The sequence below is a fragment of the Alligator sinensis genome, unplaced genomic scaffold (genome assembly GCF_000455745.1).
Source record: "Alligator sinensis unplaced genomic scaffold, ASM45574v1 scaffold154_1, whole genome shotgun sequence".
NCBI lineage: Eukaryota > Metazoa > Chordata > Crocodylia > Alligatoridae > Alligator > Alligator sinensis.
In genome coordinates, this window is record NW_005842072.1 from 1,680,019 (window position 1) to 1,701,389 (window position 21,371).

The 21,371-nt window shown below is 40.6% G+C and overlaps 1 protein-coding gene across 6 annotated transcripts in view; it reads left to right on the forward strand.

The window, feature by feature from the left end:
* The window catches only part of LOC106722201 (ankyrin repeat and sterile alpha motif domain-containing protein 1B-like), a 64,111-nt gene that overhangs the window by 40,754 nt on the left and 1,986 nt on the right, over positions 1-21,371 (forward strand). For all 6 annotated transcript variants that reach the window (XM_025204207.1, XM_014519960.2, XM_025204208.1 and 3 more), the window contains 3 exons: positions 6,495-6,581; positions 11,885-12,022; positions 21,161-21,328. In XM_025204207.1, the coding sequence (XP_025059992.1) occupies positions 6,495-6,581; positions 11,885-12,022; positions 21,161-21,328 (393 nt within the window). The remainder of the gene's footprint in view (positions 1-6,494; positions 6,582-11,884; positions 12,023-21,160; positions 21,329-21,371) is intronic.

The following is a 21,371-nucleotide window of genomic DNA, read 5'->3' on the forward strand; positions in this document are numbered from 1 at the left end:
TTAAATTGGAATTGAATTCCAATCCTTTGGGCATTGGGGAGAACTGCTGTGTGCCAACCACCATGGCAGACTCTAAGCAGCAAGGATTCAAAGCCTGCTCACCCCGTGATAGAATCATCCCACTCACTAAGAGATATATCAGCATCTCTTCTGACTTGGAAAGAGCTACATCCTGGATAAATGTTTGGAGTACAGACTATTTTCTTCCAGAATTTACTAGTCTGAGGATGCTGGACTCAGGTAACTTCTGCTTGAGCAATACAGGTGGATGCAAAGGTCTTGACAACAGAAATGGAAACCTGCATCAATCAGTATTTCTCCAAAGAGATACCATACCCTGAAACAGGGCAGCAAAAGAAAGTCAATGGATAGGACACCATCCAAGAGGCACCAGTAACTTTGCTCACTACCTTGGCATCAGGAGCCTTAACAATGGAGCTAACATTTATGTTCCTAATACAGAAGGGTGACTCCAAGAAGAAGTGTCACATGAGACCTAAATATGGCTCAAAGCACCATGAGAAAGAAGAAGCACCATAAGAAAGACGTAAGATATTTTTTCTTCAAGGCTATTGCCCTCAAATCATGGGAGCAAAATAGGATGAAGGCATTCCAGTACTGTTCTCGGTGCCAGTGACAAAGCCAATCAGAAGCCAAGCTTCACAAAAACATCAAGATCCCCTCCAAAAATATCCTGTGCTCCAGGGCAGTAACTGATATCAGAACAAATTCATAGGCCAGAGCACCAGTTTCAAGAGTTCTGCTTGTCTGCCATCAGCTTATTCCTTCTCCCTAGCAGTGAGTAGGAATGTCTATTCCCTAAAACTCAAGTTTTATCACTAAGAGCTTTGCTTTGAGGCTGTCATCCACCCCCAACTGATCCAGTACCCTTATGGCATGCTGCCTTGCCTCAGTAGCCTCATGATTCCCTAAGGTCCTCCTCATGTGCTTAGGAAGAAAACAGGATGATATCATTCTGTAACAGCATCACTGGGCAGGTCCTCCAGCACCACTCTGACATTGGATCCCAGATGCTGGAGATAGGAGACTGTCAGCAGCAAACCTGATCTCATCATCTTTGCCTGATGAGGGAGTGATATCAGTTCATACCCCATAAGCTAACAGTTTCAAGGCATTCCAGGATCTCCTATCCTGAATTGCAAACAACATGGACAGTGACACAAATAGAGGTACGTCCCTCATGCTTTTTGATATTCATGGCATAACTTCAGCCTAGAATTGTTTTTCCCATGAACAAGGACATACTTGAGCCAGCTAGATGACACTGACAGACCCTGGCCTTTCTTCCCACACATAAATGGGTGGGAAAAAAGATACAGAATATCAGGGTCTCTTGAAGGGTTTTGAATATTTGATACCAATCCATATCTGTAGTGCAGCAGAAAATGCCAGGACAAAGATCATAAAAATTAAACTTTTTTGAGTGCAAAACATAGGTCAGTTCAGCTCTGGGTAATGCGTAATGTGCGTCTTCACAAAATATATTTTCTCAAATATAGAGAATATCTCCCTTTCTGATGAAGATCCTATAGAAGAACAGGAAAGAAATGAAAGTTATACAAAAGGGCTTAGTGGTCACTAAAACAGGATTGCAGCCTCATCAGACGCAGATGTAAGGTTGATCATCGTCACGAGTCTTTTTTAGGGTTTGCAAGTACAGGGGGCTTATATTTTTAAAAGGAAGGAGTCCTTCAACTGAAGAACATTCCCTAAAAGATTCAAAGGCTATGTTGGAGTCATTAGGATTTTTACACACTGGGGTCTTTTCTGGATTGGTATACTAAACACCCAAATGAGACTTTTTGTGAAACTACCTAAATTGAAACAGCTGAAATAGCCAAATATGTTAGGTTAACGCCTACATGGCATTAAATCCCGTACAAAGCTCAATACCCTGAGCCGATTTTCTGCTGTTGTCATAGGAGGAAAGGTGCTCACCTTTTCTATAATGGCTGCTGGTCAGAGGCCTTATCCAGGAGAGTGCCATAACTTCTTATGAAAGTGGGGTCACTGTGCATCCAAGAATTAATGATTCATAGGGTTAAAAGGGAGCAAGCAAGAGGGACTGTGACTTGGTAGCCTAATAGGTCACTCATCTGGGAGAGGAAGTCCTGGGCTCTACCCCTGCTCCTGGGATTATGAATGCATTTTGTGGTAGATATTGCATTAAAAGAAAACAGAAATAACCCAGGAAGCAGGCTACTCTTACAGTACAGATTGGCCATGGAGTATAAGGCCATATACTGGTGTTCATATATGATGTCATTTTTTAGGAGTTGACCTGTGAGCTGCCCTGAATTTCATCTGCTTCCCATTGAGACACTGAACAGACAGGAAGGTTGCAGTATAATGTCATAATGTTACAGAGTCAATCTGATATCTTGAACCTGAAAATCCTAAGGAGAGGAGGCAGCATGCTCTCCCTGACAAATTTCTTGATCATGGACACATTACAGACAAGTGTGGAAACCTACCTGGTCCATCTACAAATGAAAGAGACTGGACCCCTGAAAGATGTGGGACTTAACATCTAAGTGTGCAGACTCACCTTCTTACCTGTCCTTTGAAACTCCATAGTGAAAATCATGACAGATAGTGAACAAGCTGGAAGCGCCCACTCCCACGTAACCAACCCCCCCACACAATATACAAGAGTAAGACTTTATTTGAGCTATTATACAATCACCTCTAAGTACGCTACTCAAAACATAAACAAGGATGACATTGTTTTAAACAAAATTGAAATGTTATAGATGTTTGATTTTTAGTTTCATTTGTTTTTTATTTATAACTTGTTAAAATGATATCATCTGAAAGACTTTGTGCGAGTGACCCTCGACAGTTCACTCTAATGCCCACCAGCTGAAATAATTGCCCTCTTCTGGCCTAGAGGCTATTCAGTTTTGATTGCAGTACCGGTAACATGGCGTAACCATGTTGGCTCATTTCCCAGGAGACAGTAATCACCTGGCAGACAACCCATGGCAAATCACAAATGGTCCCTGAAGATATTCATCTCTGGTAAGTGGAAGTTAAACTAGGATAACTTAGCCATTGTTTCATTCACAAGTAAACTGTCCTAGTTTAGGTTCCACTTAGAATGGGCTAGAGCAGACCCATAAAAGTTACCAGAGATCAACTGATGTACAGTAAGTCCTCCTTATGCACTGTATATTTTTCCACTGTTACCCAGAGCAAATGCCCAGCGCTTGTGACTGAATATCCTTATGAGACATCATATTTGTTTATACAAGTACTAAACGACTGCACAGTCAGCATCTCATGTAGACTGGCCTGTGCTGCTGTTGTTTTAAAAATATAGTCTAGCCCTGGTTATATCAGATCACCTAAGTTATGTAGTTTAAAACAGTGTTTGGAGAAAATTGAATGCAGCCAGGATAGAGGTTTATAGAGCAGATTAGGAAGGGGGAGTTCAAGGCACATTGAGCGGGGGGAGCTGGAGTGGGGGACGCATGTGCAAGATAGACTAATGTTGTGTCAAAATTGGTATCAATGACAGAGCAAGGAGACAAGTGAAAGAAACAGCTAGGATGGATAAATAAAGTGGACAGAGCTATGCAGATCTGCTATGGCAAGGACAGGAAGTTTGAATTTGATATGGGCAAGGAAGGGAAACCTGCAAAGAAATTCAAAGCAAAGATGACACAATTGGATGAATGGGCAAAGAACGTAGTTGCCTGGTTTTGTGTGGGTAGAAAAGGGGGTAGATATTATTGTTAGGGAGACCAAAGAAGAGGAAATTTCAGTAATCAGGATGGGAGACAGAGGCATTCCAAATGAAAGAGTTAGCTGTTGGGATAGAAAGAAAAGGACAAAAGCTAGATGATTGTTGGGTTGCATGATAGATCATTCAATCTGTATTGTCATATTTGTGAATATTTTGTCTGCAACTCAGTGTCTGCTGAGTGTGTTGGTTGCTGGTCTGATAGGGATACCAGAGATTTCACACATTCACTGCTATGCTTTTTGTGAATTGCCATTGAGTTTTATAGCAAGGCTTATATTTTAAATTTATTCAAACACATGCCATTGACAGGCACTCATTGTCCCCATCACAATGTGTGTGCGTGCGTGCGTGCGTGTATGCGTGTACATGTGTGTGCGCACACATGCATGCAGCTGGAATTACTGTCTTGACGCAGATTTTTTTTCATTCTCCAGAAGCTTTCATTAATGAAAAAAAAATCTAGCTCTTGTTAACATTATCTTTATCCATATAAAATGGCACCTGACTTCCCTATTAAGTCTGTCACAAGTTGTTACTAAGAGATACAACGTTCTCTTATAAATACATTAAGAGAGAGTTAACTTTAAAATAGATCATCAGAGACAGTTAACCTTAGCCTTGACATATAGTTTTAAATTTTGTTTGGCTAGCACAAATGTATAGTCCTGTTTGGTTCCTGAGGAAGCAAGATGCAATTAGATAGAAGATCTAATCACTGGCTCCCTCCTTCAACCTCATGCTATCTACTGTCAGCCCTACTTATTTCCCAGATGTATTGGTCCATATTCTATTCTGCCTCTGAGACATCTAAGACTTTGCTGCCACTAGCCCTAGAACTGTGCAGCTCACCTCAGGATTACGATCCTGTTCTATCAAGGTCGCCCAACAGAAGGAGGTTGACCCATCCACATTTTGCCCTCTAGCCTAGCAGTTAGGATACTTTCCAAAGAAGTTGCAGACCTGAGTTATACAGCTCTAAGTTCTGGCCACTTACTCAGAGAGCAATTGGATCCATATTTCCAGCTTCCCAGGAAACTGCCCTAACTACCATGGGCTAGGAGCGGTTGAAAGCATCCTCTTGTCTGCTGAATCTAGGCTACCAGGCAGAAAGGAATGCAAAAATCAGAAGGAGCCAGGGCAGCATCCATGATAGCACCTGACTCTGTTCCTCGGTGAAGAGAGCACTCACTTGGGAAGGAAGGTTGTAGCCCCCATTCCCAGTGCTGTTTATATAATTTTATCCAGTGACTAAGGCAACATGCAGAAATAGCATTAAGAGCAGGGGCCATAATCCAGATCTCCCCCTGTCACAGACTTGTTTTTTTCTTGCTTCTTGGCTAAGAGAGAGTTGCATAAAGAATATTTGCAGCTTACTGGCTTTGTGGCTCCTATGCAGGGAGAAATAGGATCATGATTATTAGTCATTCAAATACTTTAGAAATGCAGTATGATCTTGGACCATTATTTCTAGATACTGTATATTTCCAAGTTTCTATCTATGCTGTTTATGTTTCTTATTAAGTTTATACAATTGTATCAATAATGGAATTTATTCTGTTCAATTCTTGCCATTGCTTGCTTGTTCTCTCTCCGATTCTGCTGTTCTTACTTGCATAATTAAACTACAGCTGAATTTATGCTTTCTTCTCAAGAAAATGTAATTCCCTGTCATACTGTTGTGGAAAAGGGGCAGTATCTGTATCTGATTTACCAGCCATCTGCTGGACTATAATCTAGCCTATGCAGGTGTTGCATGGAAAAATGTTCTTACTCATACTTCCTTACTAAAATTCAAAGTCAGTTTCTGTGGAGCTACATATGTTTGACTTCATTTTTAATACACTTACACCGCTCACCCTTCAACATTTTCTCCAAAAAGTCTGATGATTAAATTCCTTAGTTTATAGCCAAACACGATGTCCATTCTACTTGGGCAGGTCATTTCTTAACTGTATGCGTCATTTTCATGGGTATTTAGGAACCTTAACAGCACAAAAATAAAACAGGCTTACAAAGAAGATGTCAGGAACTGTACGTTCATCAACAAAGCAGGATAGGCCCTATACTTTAATTCGTGTGTAAAGTGGTCCCAGTAGAAGCCACATTTAGAAAATTGCTTAGAGCAAGACAGTACAAAGTATAGTGCTGGACTGGCAGATATAGCAAGCTCAGTGAGCTACAAAGCCACCCTTTGGGAGGTGATTTATTTTTTTAAACAACAGATTATAACAACTCCCGCCACATCCAGTCCTACAGCAAATACACAGTGTGTTCATGTTATGTATTCTAGGAAAACTACCAAAGTGGTACAGCTTGGCTGGGGAGGGGGATCTGAGATGAATGGGGCATATCAGCACATAAAGAGAATGATAGATTGCTGAAACCTACATTCATTGTAGGAAATCTTTGATTATATGACTGCCTCCTTTTTAAGTTTCTGTGGTACACTGATTTCCTTTTTTCTTTCCTGTGGAGCTGGGAAAAGGGAGTAGTATTTTCTCATCCTCCTCAACTAGCTGTGAAGCTCTTTTCAGATTCATAACTATAAGGCAGCTGTTTCAAAAGCCCAAAGCACAGTAAAACTCAACAGAGAGAGTCAAATATTTAAATTAAGTACATTTTGTATAACTCATGTATATTTTTACAGAAGAGAAGGGGGGATTAGACATGCTGCACTTGCCATTGAAACACAAACAGTTCTAACACTCCCTCGTGTTTATTTTAGAAGTCTACAGAGCAAATGAAGAAAGTACCTACTATTGTTCTATCAGTCTCTTACAAGGGAGTCAAATTTATTGATGCAACGAATAAGGTATGTATACTCTTTGGCTATCCAATGGTTTTCCTCACTGCACTGGTTGGGTTATCTAGTAAGAGCACAAAGCCATATGGGATGGGGGCCAGGCTTTGGGTTTCAAGTTCCCCTTTTAGTCATTCCTATTCTAAATTACTAGAATGCTTTTGTCACCCACTCTGATAGACAAATAGAGTGACACTGATGGCAGTTCTGGAGGGAGCTCTGTCCAGCCCTCTTCTATCAAAAAGGAAGCTCATGACAAAAAGAGCTTGGCAGAATGCCCCCTCTCCCCTCCACAGAATCCTCCAACATATTCTGTCCAAAGCGGTATGTTAAACAAGCAGAAAGCCTATATTTTCTGTCTTTCAAAAAAACAAAACAGTTGCTTTTCCATATCCCAATAAGTACAGTAATTCTGGGGTTTTATACAAGATCAGCCTTCAGCCACATAAACAGGCAGGTAGGTCCTCTTTCAAGCTCCTACCTACAATGGGGATTGTGGGCTTTAATGGTACTAGCAATCAGCCTCCCTGAACTGCAACAACAGCTTCTCCAGAATTGATTTGATTCTCATAATTTCTTCATCCTGCCATGTCCAGCTATATCTGCATTTTGTTTAGGTTTCTTCCATTATGTTTTTGCAATGGCTTACGTTGAGAGTCAGGAGAACGTTGTGCTGAAAGGGGGGATAGTTTGATGCTCAGCAAAATTAATATTTGCCAAATCAATATTTTATAGAGGATTCCCCCCTTGCAGACCTCTAAAATGACAAGAAAAGATAATCTACATAAATTAATGTGAATGGCAATAATAGCTAAAATTTAACATGCAGTCCAACAAAAGGCAGTTATCAGCCCAGCTTTTCTGATCAGTTTAGTAGGATTTTTAACTGGGTTTTTTTGTGCCTGCTGAGTAGCCATGCCACACTGGTCGATCTGGCCTACATACCGTCACTTCTTATTCTTTAACCTAGCCAGTCAGTTTAATGTTCGTGTTACATTAGAAATGAATTTTAAGAGGAGCTTAAACTTTGGAAAGGAGAGTGGTTTTATAGAGTAGCTCAGGCCAAGGGCTTCCAAGCATAGAGGATATTTCATAGATCACACCATCCACAGCATTTAAGAGAAAAGCCATTTCCAATTAATAAATGTTGTACTCTTAAGATATAATGATAAAATGGGGTCTCAGGTCAAAGGAAGACTCGGAACTCATTCCAGGAAAGCTGTATCAGTGGCTAATGGTGCCAAGTCAAAGTCCAGTCTCCTAGACTAGGGACAGAAGTTACACATAAACTGGTTCCAGTCATCAGAAACTGGTTTAAACCTATAGCAGAAGAGAAGTTCAATGCACATAAACCAGTGTCAAAATGGCTGAAACTGGTTTAAGATACTACATTCAACCAGGTTTATCAGAGTTAACTGGTTTGGGTCAAATCAGTGTATGAAACTTCTGTCCCAGACCCCTTCCTGGTAAAAGTTAAATCACAGTCCCCCAGCATGCTTTCCAGCCTGGGCTGGGCTGGGCTGTCTGCTCCAGCAGAGAAGGGTTGGTGGGGGGAGGGGGGGGAGGTTAGCAGAAGGCAGGGACTGCACCCCATCCCCGCTCTGGCAAAGGCCAGCTGGGGTCTGGGGCAAGGAACGGGGGGTTAAACCCCTCTTCCCCCAAGTACAGAGTTGCCCTGCCCTGCTAAACTTACTGCTGGCTATGACTGTGGACTAAAAATCCCAGAGGCACCTGGAAATAGGAAGAGGAAGTGATAAGCAACCCTGCAGAGTCCTGCTACTGTGATTTTGGACTGCAAATCCAAGACACCTCAGGGGCAGCAGGAAGAGGAAGAAACACAGCCCATGCTGGCTATATGCCAGAGAGTCATGCTGTATTGCCCCCTGGCTCCTGGCCTGAGTCACTGCAGGCATGTGGCTGTAAAAAGTAACTGTCTGTTCACTTGTTAGTCAGTTTAATCTGTGTAGTTTAGACTAACCTGCAAAGGCTGAATGGATTCAGCCTTGGGCTTTTTGACTGTCTGTAATTAGCCTTGCTGGATTTAGAAAAACTCTCTTCCCATTTCTCTCTTGGTCACATATAACTCTAGTTCCTGGACAACCAATTTTGCTAAGTTGCCTTTGTGAAAAATGAAGCTTCTGAGACAATTCAGGAAGGGGGAAGAGGAGCTATTTTACAATAACTGTAATTCTTAAAAGTCACCATCTGAGCCACAGTCTTGCTTCTTTCAGAGCTGGTAAGGTTGTGGAGACGGAACCTTACACACCCTTGGCCCGTGCCAGAGGCGTGCACCCCACAACAGCAAACTCTGTGCCACAAGGATATTTGTTTCTACTGTAGAAATAATCACTGGAAACTCTGAGTACTACATATAAACTGAATTTAGCAGTTACATTTGGCTCCTAGGAATTTATGATTGGTACTTGTATTTAAAGTAAATTCAATATAAGTTACAAAACTTTACTTGATTATGAAGTTAAAAGTCTGCCAGCGTCCTATAATTTTCTATACACAGCCCTATTTCAGTATAGGTTTATTCAATATTGGAGCCAGGGTCATAAAGAGATGCATGGTTTTTAGGAAATCGTTTTCTGAAATGAGGTTATTTTCACATGTATAGCAAGTGAAATGAGGTGAGTGTTGTCTGGGGATCAGTCCTCCATACAGTTCTAAATTGAATTCTTTTTCATCTTTAAGTGAAAGATTACTAACATAGCATCATATGGCAATGTATCAAATGTTATTTGTGGGTAACTAAATCCTTGCTTCTTAGTAAGCGATAACAATCTTTATCTAATCCAGCAGTTCCCAAACTGTGAATAAAGGCACTACAAAAAAAAAAAAAAAAAAAAGGGGGGGGGGGTGGGGAGGGGGGGAACTTGCTGTATTTTGCTTAAAATATCAAAATCAAGTGACTGTTAAAGTATAAAGCTCTTTACAAAGTATTGTCCGTTAAGGTATAATCTCTGATTTTGTGATCTTCTGTGAATAGTACATTATATAGAAATAATATATTCTGTAACAATTTAAGATTAAGAGGATTATGTTGTCTTCAGTTACAATGTCCTTATCTTGGACTTTTGCATAATTTGAAACAAAAAACCTGGAATGCTGCCCTTTCATTCAGATTTTATTCAGTCATTATTTCCTCAATTAGATATTAATATTCTTTTCAGAACACTTGCCAAGTATGTATGAGGGGGAGGTTGCATCTTGGCAGAATGAGAGAGACTCAAATGACCAAGTGAGGTATACTCTCTCTATAAACAAGAAAGAGCGAGATGTGCCAAAGATGCCTTTAATTTGCATAAATGTTAGCAACCCAGCAAACTAGCTATAGATCTGCTAGACTTTGATTCTATAGATATTATATGTATTGCTAAGATCTTGCTGAGTTGCCTGAAGCGACCTCTAACTTGAATGCAGTGGAGATGTCACATGGGAGCAAGACAGTTTTGTATCTGGAGATGCAGCAAAGCCTGTAAACACACAACTAAAGCCACCCTTATTCAGGAAATCATATTGGGCATATGCTTTGCTAAGTCAGGGTCTAAATCTAAAGCAGTAATGCAGTCTCCTTCTCTTGTCTTCCTGGCTCTGTTAGCCAAAAAAGGGTTATTATATAGGTATTTTACGTAGATAAATATTCATAATTTCTTCAGAACTTTAAATACGTCAGGCAGGCCATCCTACCTCAATAATATGCATACAAAATATGCTCAGTATGCAGTATGGTATACTTCAATTTGGCTATTACAAGTAGTATTCCTCTTTACATAAACAGTTTAATTTCTTCTTCTCCTTCTTACACAATGTTGTTTGCAGTAAACTGAGATAGGCTGCTAGCTCTCACTTTAATAGAAATGACTTTAACTTCTATACTATGGTTAGTAATTTTATTCTTTTATTTGAGTTGGAAGATGAGTTTAAAGAAATTCAGTCAGACGTGCAAACAGTTACAGCAAGCATCTGGTATGCTGTGCCTTGAGCCATTACATTTTGGCTGCCGTGGTACAAGATATTGATTATTAATACAAACAATGGTATCAAGAAATGTAGGAACAGAATATTAATACTGTCTAACTCAGTCACTCTCCCAGCCACTTCCCAGGAAAGAGGCCTCTGTCTCAGGATGTGTAAATTGTGCAGGACTCTTATTTGCAAAGGCAGACAGAACTATAGGAAAAAGTGTAATATTTTGCAGTTTTCTGAAGAGTCCCGAGGGATGCCAGTGGAGGGGTCAGAATTCAGTGGTCAATGCAAGAAGTTGAGTGTGGGATGTTTTAAACATATAGGACAGGGTTCAGGCAGGGTACCAAAAACACCCTCAGACTTGACTTGTAAGATGTTGGTGTGCCAGGGTGGATGGCAGGGGAGCCATGAGGGGCCCAATCCTTATTGTGGCAGCACAGCCCCAGCCCCTTCCCTGCCATCTGCCCCCAGGCGCACATGCCAACCAAAATGCCTTTGCATGCTATGCTCTGGTACCCATGCTGGGGGTTGCTACCTCCTGCTGATGTTGGACTTCCGGTTATGCTAAACTGTCATAGTTATGCTAAGCCACAGTTAAGCTAAGGCACTGAAAAGGAGCCTGGGAAGAATAGGCTTTGGTGACCTCTGGATGAACTGAGAAGAGATGTAAAAATTCATTAACAAGCAGAAAAGCTGGTATGAGAAAGGAGCAGTAGGTTTAAAGGAAAATTAATGAGTGCAGGTGCGGAGATAATGGACGAACCAAAGGGGCCAGGTATGAGCTTGGCAAAGAGACAAATAGAAATAGATAACAGGATAGAAGGTTAGATATGCCTTTACACACAAGCTTGGACATTTGGGGTATAAACAGGGGTGCTGCATTGTTTGCTTCTGTGTAGGGGAGCATATTTAATGCAGGGAGTTACTATCTTGTCCCAGCAGTTTTATTGAGTTGGACTGACTGCTAAACAGACCAGCCAGTGTACTGTCTGAGTGACAATAAATCTCTCTGAGCTTTTACCACCAAACATGAATTCAAATCAATCTTTCTGCATCATACCCGGACTCAGGAAGGCTGCTTGCGAGCACCAGCCTTCCGGAGTGCCTAAACACCAACAGCCTAAACACTGAAAGCGACAGCAAGCAAGGGGCTACCCGAACACCGTGGCTCGGAACAACAAATCACACTAAAGATTCAATACTTCTTGAAATATTTTAGTACAGAGAGTAAAAAAAAATTTTAAAACACAGAAAAGTCAGTCTTTGAGAAGCATCTGAATTTAACTCATATGATTATGGGGGGAAACAGTCTTGTTTTTTTTTGTTTTATTGTTTTTTTGCAGAATATTATTGCTGAACATGAAATCCGCAACATTTCTTGTGCTGCACAAGATCCTGAAGACCTCTCAACATTTGCCTACATCACTAAAGACTTGAAGACTAACCACCACTACTGCCATGTATTCACTGCATTTGACGTGGTCAGTTTATAGAGGCTATTACTTTTTTTATTAAATGTTCCCAGTACAAAATAATTAAAGATGATGCACATGTAACAGAGCAAAATGCTTCAAATGAGGCTGGCAGGTGATGGAGTGATACCGCTGTAAGAGAGCAAAAATTCTCTCTGAGATTAACTCACTAACAGAATATGCAGCTTTCTAGAACAATTTAGAAACAGTATATCCTACATCAGTGAAAGGGGTTAGATTAGGTGGCCCTTGAGGTCCCTAGGATTCCCTTCACTCCTTTATTTTAAGATCATGTTTCCTCTGGAACAACTTGCATGTTGTTTTTCAGCTGTTAGCTCCAATTTTAGGTTTGGCAAATGGCTCTCTTCACAACCCTACCATACAATTCTTTTAATTTGCTGTGTAGGGGACTGCCTCATAAGCAATTACTTTTATCACAGGCTTGGTCGCTTCCACAGAAACCTCAGGGAATTTAGAAAGAAGTAACAATCTTAATTACTCTTTTTTGAAAAAAAAAAACCCAGCATGCTACACAAAACTGTTTAACTGATGTACTCTTCCTAAATTGGGCTCAGTCCTGCAAAGTAGTGGTCACTTAAGCTAACCTAAAGTTTGAAAGTAATCCTGTTGAAGTCAGTGGGACTGCACATTATCCCCCCTCAGTGTGGAGGGATGGACAGGATGGTCTCTTAACATCCCCTTAGAGGCACAGTAGTAGGGTGGTTAAGGCATCTTGCAAGCTCCAGAATTCAAAGGCCACCTGCAGTTGACCCAGCTGCAAATGGGAAGGTGGTCATCTGGTTGAAGCGTCAAGTGACCAGACATGATGCTAATCACATCACTCCAGTCTCCACCATGGGCTACAAAAACTGGTGCATTTTAACCAAGTTAATGCCATGGGCTGCAAGGGTTAAGAGGACCTTTGATCTTCCAGCTTTACTTTTTTCAACAATTCTTGGTACTGTGCCATTTTACTGAGTGAGGACAGAATCAACAGCTTGCAATATCAAGCTCCTTGTTTCTAGAAATTACCATTTTTTTGCATATAACCTTCATCCTTTCCCCCCCAAAACTAGCTGGGGAAAATTGGGGTGCACATTATGTATGAGGAAAAGGACTCCCTATGAGTCTGGAAATTTGGGGGGGAAGTATTGGAGCAGCGGCAGCATTAATTGCTGCAGCTCTAGGAGCCATGGCAATTAACACTACCATCACTACTTCCCTTTCCCCCTTTGCCCCTCTGCTGCCAAGTTTCTGGACCTGGGAGGAGCCCGCCTTCCCCACTGCATGCTGGATCAGGACTGCAGTTGAAGTTGGTCCATGGATAGACTCAGTGCACCAGATCCAACCAAGCACACAGCCCTGGACCCAGCACATTGTTCCAGAGCCAGTGAGCAGTCCAAGTCAGGACTGTGCAGGGCCCCAGAGCCAATGTGCAGGATTGGACCCAAAAACTGCATCCCAAATTGGGGCCTACTATGTAGCATGTTGAATCATGTCCCACTGTGCTTTGTGGCCCTGGTGCTGGTGTGCTGGATTGGGCTGGCCCCAGCAGGCAGCCTCCAGACCTCTGGCACTCACTACTCCAACGTGAGATTTTTTTTTCCTGTTGTGGGGTCCTTCAAAAATGGGTGTGTGTAATATTCTGGGGTACATTATATGCGCAAAAATAAGTATGTGCGCTTTTTATTTATGGTAAGTGCTACAAGTCACAAAATAGGAAAGCTGAAGATACCAAATGTGTATGAAGAGTTACATAATACATTTTATCTGGTTTAATTTGTGGAAAGTAAATACTCCTATCCATTAATACTTGAATTCCATATTTAAGAAACCACACAATTAGCCAAACTACAAGGCTCCATACATATCTCAAGAGGTCTTGAGGACACCATGGTAACTAGCTATCACAGTTTCTCAAGTGGTTTGAAACATAGCAGCGCAAACAAAGATCTGTGCACAGCCTTGCAGTTTTCTTCTTATTGTAGCTTTGAACAATACCACTGGATTTAATAAGAAACACTGTTGTTGTTAAAAGTATGTGCAAGTGTCCCTCTGCTTCATGTTGCACGTCATGCGTCTTTCCTTGTGAAGCCAGCAGGAATTCTAGTGAACAAGGAAAGCAGGTTTGGGTCCTTTGAAAATTCTATTCTAGCAGTGACTTTTCAAGCCTTAACCTATAAAGTTTTCAAAATTTGTCTTGTGGCTATATAATTTCTCTGGAGAGAAGCCAAAGTGGCAGCTTAAAGCTTTGAGGGTTTTAACTTTACCCCTTACAGCAGGGGTTGTCAGCCTTCAGCCCAAAGCCACATCCAGTCTGTGAAGAGGTTGGATCCTGCCAAAGGCAGCACAGGGAAGATCAGAGGCATACAGTTGCACTATGCTCTTGTACCTGTGTTACCCTCACCACAGAATTTGCCGCCCTCATTGCCACTGGGGAGAGGGGATCGGTGGAGACAGGAATTACAAGCAGCTTGGGCGCTCCAAGTGAAGTGGAGATTTGTGGCCTGCAACAAGGGCCAGGTCAGAAGTGGCAGCAAAAGATGTTTTCTCCCTGCCTTCAGCTCTTAAATCTTATATCCAACAAGAGTCCCTACAGCTCTTGCTACTGCAGTACAAAATAAATAAATATGCATTACACAGTAGAAGCTGAAATTCCTCTTGTGTTGTTTGTCTTACAAATGTGTATACTTCTTTGACACAGCATATTGTATATTTAATTCCTGAAGCTTCCTCCAATGGATGCAAAGAAGTTAGATCAGGACTACTTAAGATATACCTCAGCAGGTTACTTTTTCTGTAGCTCTGAAGATGGAGCAACCTAGCTGAACAGGAAAGTATATAGAAAGTTTAAATTTAATTACAATCATTGCAAGAAGTTTAGAAGGAAGTTTAGCATTTTGATTATATGATTTTATTAGTTCACATGTCTCTGTTATGGTTTTAATGCAGATAGGGAATAGAACCAAACTTAAAACTATTTAAAAATTAGAAAGGCCTTGGTCAACAAGCTGCTGGGTTATTAATTAAAGAGGGGGATATTAATGATGAGAACCTGCTAGGACTGGCCTGATTAAATCAAGTTGCATTATTGGTTTTCCCAATCCTTTGCAATGTTCCTGAATAGCTACCATGGATTGTATTTCATCCATAAACCTAATCATCATATGCAGACACACACATTTATAATCCCAGGTATAGTAACTGTAATTCATGTCTCTTTGCCTGTCAAGTGAAGACTAGTGATCCAGGAGTAATTTCAGCATTTTGCTCACTTTCCTCACCTTAGGGGTTGTGCATAATGCCCCAAGCATTTATAATGGCTATTTTAAGCTGTACCAATAGCTTTTAATGTCCGACTGTCTTCACATAGTATTCTCCTGCTACATAGTTCCCATCAGGGTGCTGCCTATTCAGATATTCTTTTTGTGTTGTGTTTTTGTTGTTCTGGGTATATCATTTCCAATGAAACCTCCAAGAAAAAAATACCTACATGTGCACAACTTACATATACCTCAGTTCCATTCTGTTTAAAGTCAAATGCTTTTTTGTTCCTATGCTAACTTGATGTTTTTGCCCCTAGAACAGTGCAGTGTAGGCTACATACCACATTTGTGAATATTTGCAGAAAAGTCACATACCCATGCACACCATGACAGCTCTTCCATGTGAATCTAGCAGTGTCAGTAGAAGATTCACGTTTATATCGATTTATACGTGTAGGTATATATAGTGTGACAACAGAAACTAAATTGCATGCTGACAAAGTAATAGAAAAAAAAAGAACTTCAGGTCTCCTTAAAATTTCCCCAAAAAACAACAAAACGAAAAAACCTGAAGCTATCAAACACTTTTGCAGAACAGAATTCAAATTAAATGCAATGAAGTACAATGCAAGCTACAAATAGAGTTGATATTTAGGGTTTGGGGTGACTCTGGGAAAGCTCTCTGCAAAGAGGCACACACAAAACCCTGTGCCATGGTGGCTTGACCACTTCATGTGCAGGAGGTAGTGAACATGGACCAAGGATGGCTTCTCCCAGCACAACACTGCCTGGAATCGTAGTTGAGTGCTGTAGACATACTAGCTGTATGCACCCAAGTACATGACTATAGAGTAATGTTCTTGCATAAAAATACCTCCCCTCACACTCTCCACCCCCAAAAAAGAATCTGGTTTAAAGATTAGTTTACAAGTGAGTCCATTAGTTCATAAAGGCGGCTTTGTGCCCGTTCAGAAGTACAAAGCAGCCCTAAATGACTCGACGTTCTAGTGAAAGATTTCTTCCCGTCTCAAGGGGTCCTCCAGCAACCAAAAAGCCACCATGGCAGATCCTCTACTTAATCCCAAATTCACTACAGGGTGCACGCTCAAAATATTGTTTTGCTTAGCTGTTCCCTGGCTGCTGTAACAACTCCTATAACAGGCAACTGGCATTAATTATAATAGCCCCCTGCTCCAATTCATGCTAAGGACCGAACTTGCACCTGAAACCTCCTTCCCGCTGCTCTTGCACTGAATGTTCAAAGAGGATTAGGGTCTGTGTGGAATGGAGAAGAGAAGGATGTTTCAGGTGACCTTAAAGGGGAAAGTGGATTTGTTCTATTTTACTGCTCCTTTATGGTAGATTAAGGTAGCTCTGATTTTTTTTTTTTGGTCTTAAAATGAGTTCTTGATGCTCTTTAGCATTAGAAATTCAGTTCTTGTCTGCCCTTGAAAACTCTGCTGCAACTAAGAACTACAAAAATTATGACATTCTGAATGGGAAGAATCCCACATAGCAATAGAAGGATGTTTTAATCAGATTCTGTAAGTGTCTGCTGTCTTCTTGGTTGGCTTTGCCAACACGCATTAAGATCAGTTCCTGGCACAAATGGAAGATCTTATCACATTCCTCACGGATGCCCTTCTTTTAAGATGATCTTGAAGGAAAATTCCTTGGGATTCCAAGAATTTTCTCCAATAAAATCAGGAAAGACCAAAACTGACACTGATTTTTCTAAGAAAAAAACAAGAACCCATTCTGCAGTTCCTACCATACATCAACATTATTTTAAAAAGGCCAAAAGCTCAATTTTTAAAAATATTTTGCAAATCCCTCATATGAAAGTCTGCAAAACCTTAAAGGATATACAATCTCATGCTCTTGTTTCAAATATCCTAGAGGTTTCAGCATAAAACAGTAAAATATAAAAACATTAAACATTTAAACATACAATGAGGCAGCAGCGATAATGTCTGTGGCACCTTAAAACAACTGACATTTTCACACAGCATAAATCAGTGAAAATGTAACATGACAGTTATAAATGCTAATAGCACAGTTGGACTACAAGTAAACTGGGTCAGGCTGGTATGCTTAGGTGCTGTGCTAGATGTGTTATGCCTCAAACTTAAACAAGACAATCCATTTTCCTCAAGCTCTCAGGTCATAGACATGCATCAGTATTACTCATTTGCTTCTTCTGACACCCTAGGGGAAGGGGGAAGGCTACACAGAATAGTGTAGCTCCAGCAGCTTCATTTCTCTTCCCGAAAGCCTGAAAGGGCAGTGTGGAGGCAGATAACTGGCACAGATATTGGAGCAACCACTGATTTTCTGTGTCAAATCTCCAGGTTATTCCACCAGGGGACAAACCTGCCTCCTACCCCAGTGCTCTTAACAAGGGAGCCGTCCAGTAGAAACTCAAGTGAAATCTTGTGCAGTTTCTACCCCACTCTCTACTAGTAGACCACATAGACCACTACCTGACCTGAAAATACTTCAAATGAAAAATCTTTTGTATTTTTCCTATAGATATTTTTTTCAGCAAATATCTTTTCTTATTTTAAAAATGACCAAAATCCAGTATCTCTTAACTCCGTTGCATTCTTCCTTTTGTTTCAAGGCTTTTGCAAACTTAATACATCATCTATTTGCTTTATCTATATATTCATGTTTTAGTTTTCATTAAGAATATTCAGTTAATGCAGTATTTCTACTAAGATATATCAAAAAATATTTACCATACTCCCCCACCCCCCGGTAATCACATGACCACTGCCTGTCTGACTGCTGGACTGTCCCAGTGGTTCTCAATATTTTTAGATTCAAGGCATCCTTCTATAACTCTTATGAATTCAGTGACATCCTATTTCAAAAACGAATTTATTATAGTGTTTACCTGCTTGAAGAGAGGCTGGGAAGGATGAAGGGCATCTGGCAGGGAAGTGTAGTGATAAAAGTTATCATTTAGAAGAGTTGGGGATTGGGAGATGGTCCCTCAGTTAGATGGTAGCTGTAAATTAGAGAGAATGTGAGACCAAAGGTCTGTAGAAGTTGCCTACTGTCCCACAATAAAGTTAGTTTAGTTCTTCTCATTCACATATGCCTGGTTTATTTGAACCTGGTGAAGACTACAGGAAAAGCTTGTACTTAGCAACTCAAGCTTATCTCACTTACCTCCTCTCTCCCAGCAGGACCCTTCAAAGGCTGTCACAGCACCCCAGGGTGCCATGGCAACCTGGTGAGAATCACTGGAGTACATATTTGCTGGTCATTGCTGTTGTATCATGCTTTATAAACAAACTAAAAAACAAAATAATTTGCACCAGCTCCTGATTGGTGGAAAGATCCAAACAGGAGGGCCTTCTTGTGGTCTCTGTATGGTAAATTCTGTGTTCCCATCCACTCTCACAAATGTTTAGTGCAGGGGGTCCCAGTGATCTTTGTATGTATAACTGTCAGAGGAACTATCAGAGCACCATAGTTATAAGCTTCCTTGCTTTCTGAGCTGTTGTTATACCCTGTTAGTCAGTCAGTTCATTCTCTATGAATCTAGTTATTCTCTCATTACAGTTAATCCAATGTGATGAGACAGTATAGTGGCTTCCTGTCACTACAGCAATGCAAGATTTCTCTGAAGGCTTAGTGGTGTTGCAACATTAGCACATGCCCTCCATTTTGAGCTATAAAATGTGTTATTCTAAACATCTGTAGCAAGGCTTTCAATTCTGTGACTCATGAACTGAAGATTGTCAGACTAAATCATCATAATGATCCCTTCAGGCTTCAGTTGAGGACTGCATTGACAAGCTATGTTCATAGCACTATCGAATTTTGGCCAGTATTTCCAAATTAAAGTAGTTAACTGTACTCTTGTCAATTTATGAAGACTATTTCCATGTAAATGGTATGAAATCATGAGAAATCTGTTGTAGTGGAGGCAATCACAGCAGGTGATCACATCCAGGTGGTGAAGTTAAGCATTTTCTTTCTGGATTTTTCATAAGAAAGTTTTGTGATTTAAACAAATGCAAATCTGGGGCCATCTTGCAATTAATCACATCATTTATGCTAGGAGCTGCACCTTCACAACTCATGGAATTAGTCCCCTTTTTTACAGAAGATGCGGCTCCACCAAAGTCGGTGGATCTGCTTTTGCTTACACCAGGGCTGACTTCACCCCACTGTTCAAGTGTGTTGCTGTTATAGCATGAGAAAAAGTTCCTTCATGACCACTGTGGGAATGTAGCTTATGGCTTGAAGTAAAGTAATAGGATAAAATTATAGAAGGTAACTAATGAAGGGCAGATTTTATGCATAGGTATATTTTGCATTACTTCAGGCTTTGGTAGAAACAGCACACTTAAACAAGGTTAGCTGAAGAATTCATGAATTTTTCAAGAAAATATGCATGGCTTTGTATCAAAACCATGTGGGACTTTTATGGAAACCATCATGGTTGCAAGCTGAAACCATAAAGTTGCACTTTGGGTTTTGGTCAGATTTGAACTAACTCTACCTGGATCAAAAACAAAAAAGAATATGCTTGCCCTAAATCCTTAATTCTAGTTCAGGTAACACCTCTTTTTCAGCAAGTGTTTGTTGTAAACTATTTTTCATGTTTTCAATAAGAACTGCTACCATTCCAGTTACTCTGCTACCCAGTAATGATTACTCTTGACAAATCTGGCTTGCTTGGTAGCCTACACAATTCATAGATTCATAGATATCCTACACAATATCCTACACAATATTCTACAGTGCTTTCCCAGGGCCTTTTGGTAGCCTAGTTTTAAATTAGAAAATAATCACTCAAGTGCATTGTCTAGTTCCAACATGAGATAAACCCTAGGAAGGGCAGTCACTGCCATAGCACCAATTTTCCACCATGCATACCCATGAAGCACGGGGGTTTTGCTTTTAACAATTTCCTTTGGATTTTCTCAAAGTGTTACTTATTCTGTGATAGCACACACAGCACAAGATGTTCTGAGACACTAGACTTGGGAAACAATGACTCAGACTGCCAATTCTGAAGGACAGGTCAGGAGATCAATCTTGAAGTAGAGCTGGGGTGGAATGTTAAAGAAACAATGGAACAAAACAGGAGGTACCTGGAGGACGAGTCAGTCAAGCTGGAAGCCAGTATGCATAAAATTGTTCTAAGAAGGGTCTGAGGTAAGGATTTTTTTGTGATATCTTCTACTGGACCAACTGTGCAACTGGGAGACCATTTGGACAAGCTTTCAGGAGTCAAGTGCATTCCTCAGGTCTGAGGGAAGCAGGTGCAGGCTGAACTATATATCACGGATGAGGTTCTGCATAGATGCAAACAGTTTACTTGGATGAATATTAAAATGTAAGATAAAAGAAGTGCAATAGAGTAGGCAGTCTGGTTAGTGAAAAGGAAGACCATTAGACAAGGGGGTAGTTATTACCTGTGAAACACAGGGGGCGTTATTGGCAGATTGTCCAATAAAAGATATCCCGAAAAATCCTTGCTTCTGGGACATTTCCTGGACCATGAGGGCTACAACAACATTCTGAAGGGGTGATTTCACCAAACTCCCATAATTCTGTGTCTTGTCATTAAACTAAACCTTGCAAGAAACTCCCTTTCATTATCACAAAATTGTATTTTGATTGTCCTCAGAGGCATGTGCATTATGTCATATCTGTTAAAGATGGGAGAGACCAAGCAAGTCATCAGATCTATTTGTAATTTCTTTATATAGCAACACTGACTTGTGTAAACTTTACATATATACGGTACAACTGCACTATGCAAAATTGTCACTATGCAAAATTGTCCCTAATTAACAATCATAAATGCTAATTCACTGCAATACTAATTTTAAATTATGTTTTTCCATTGTTCCAGAATTTAGCCTATGAAATAATTCTTACACTAGGACAAGCATTTGAGGTTGCCTATCAGCTTGCTCTACAAGCACGCAAAGGAGGCCATTCTTCAACCCTTCCAGAAAGCTTTGAAAACAAACCCACCAAACCAATTCCAAAACCACGGGTTAGCATTCGAAAGTCTGTGGTAAGTAAAAAAAACCCAAACAAACCCCGCCCCCAACCCAACA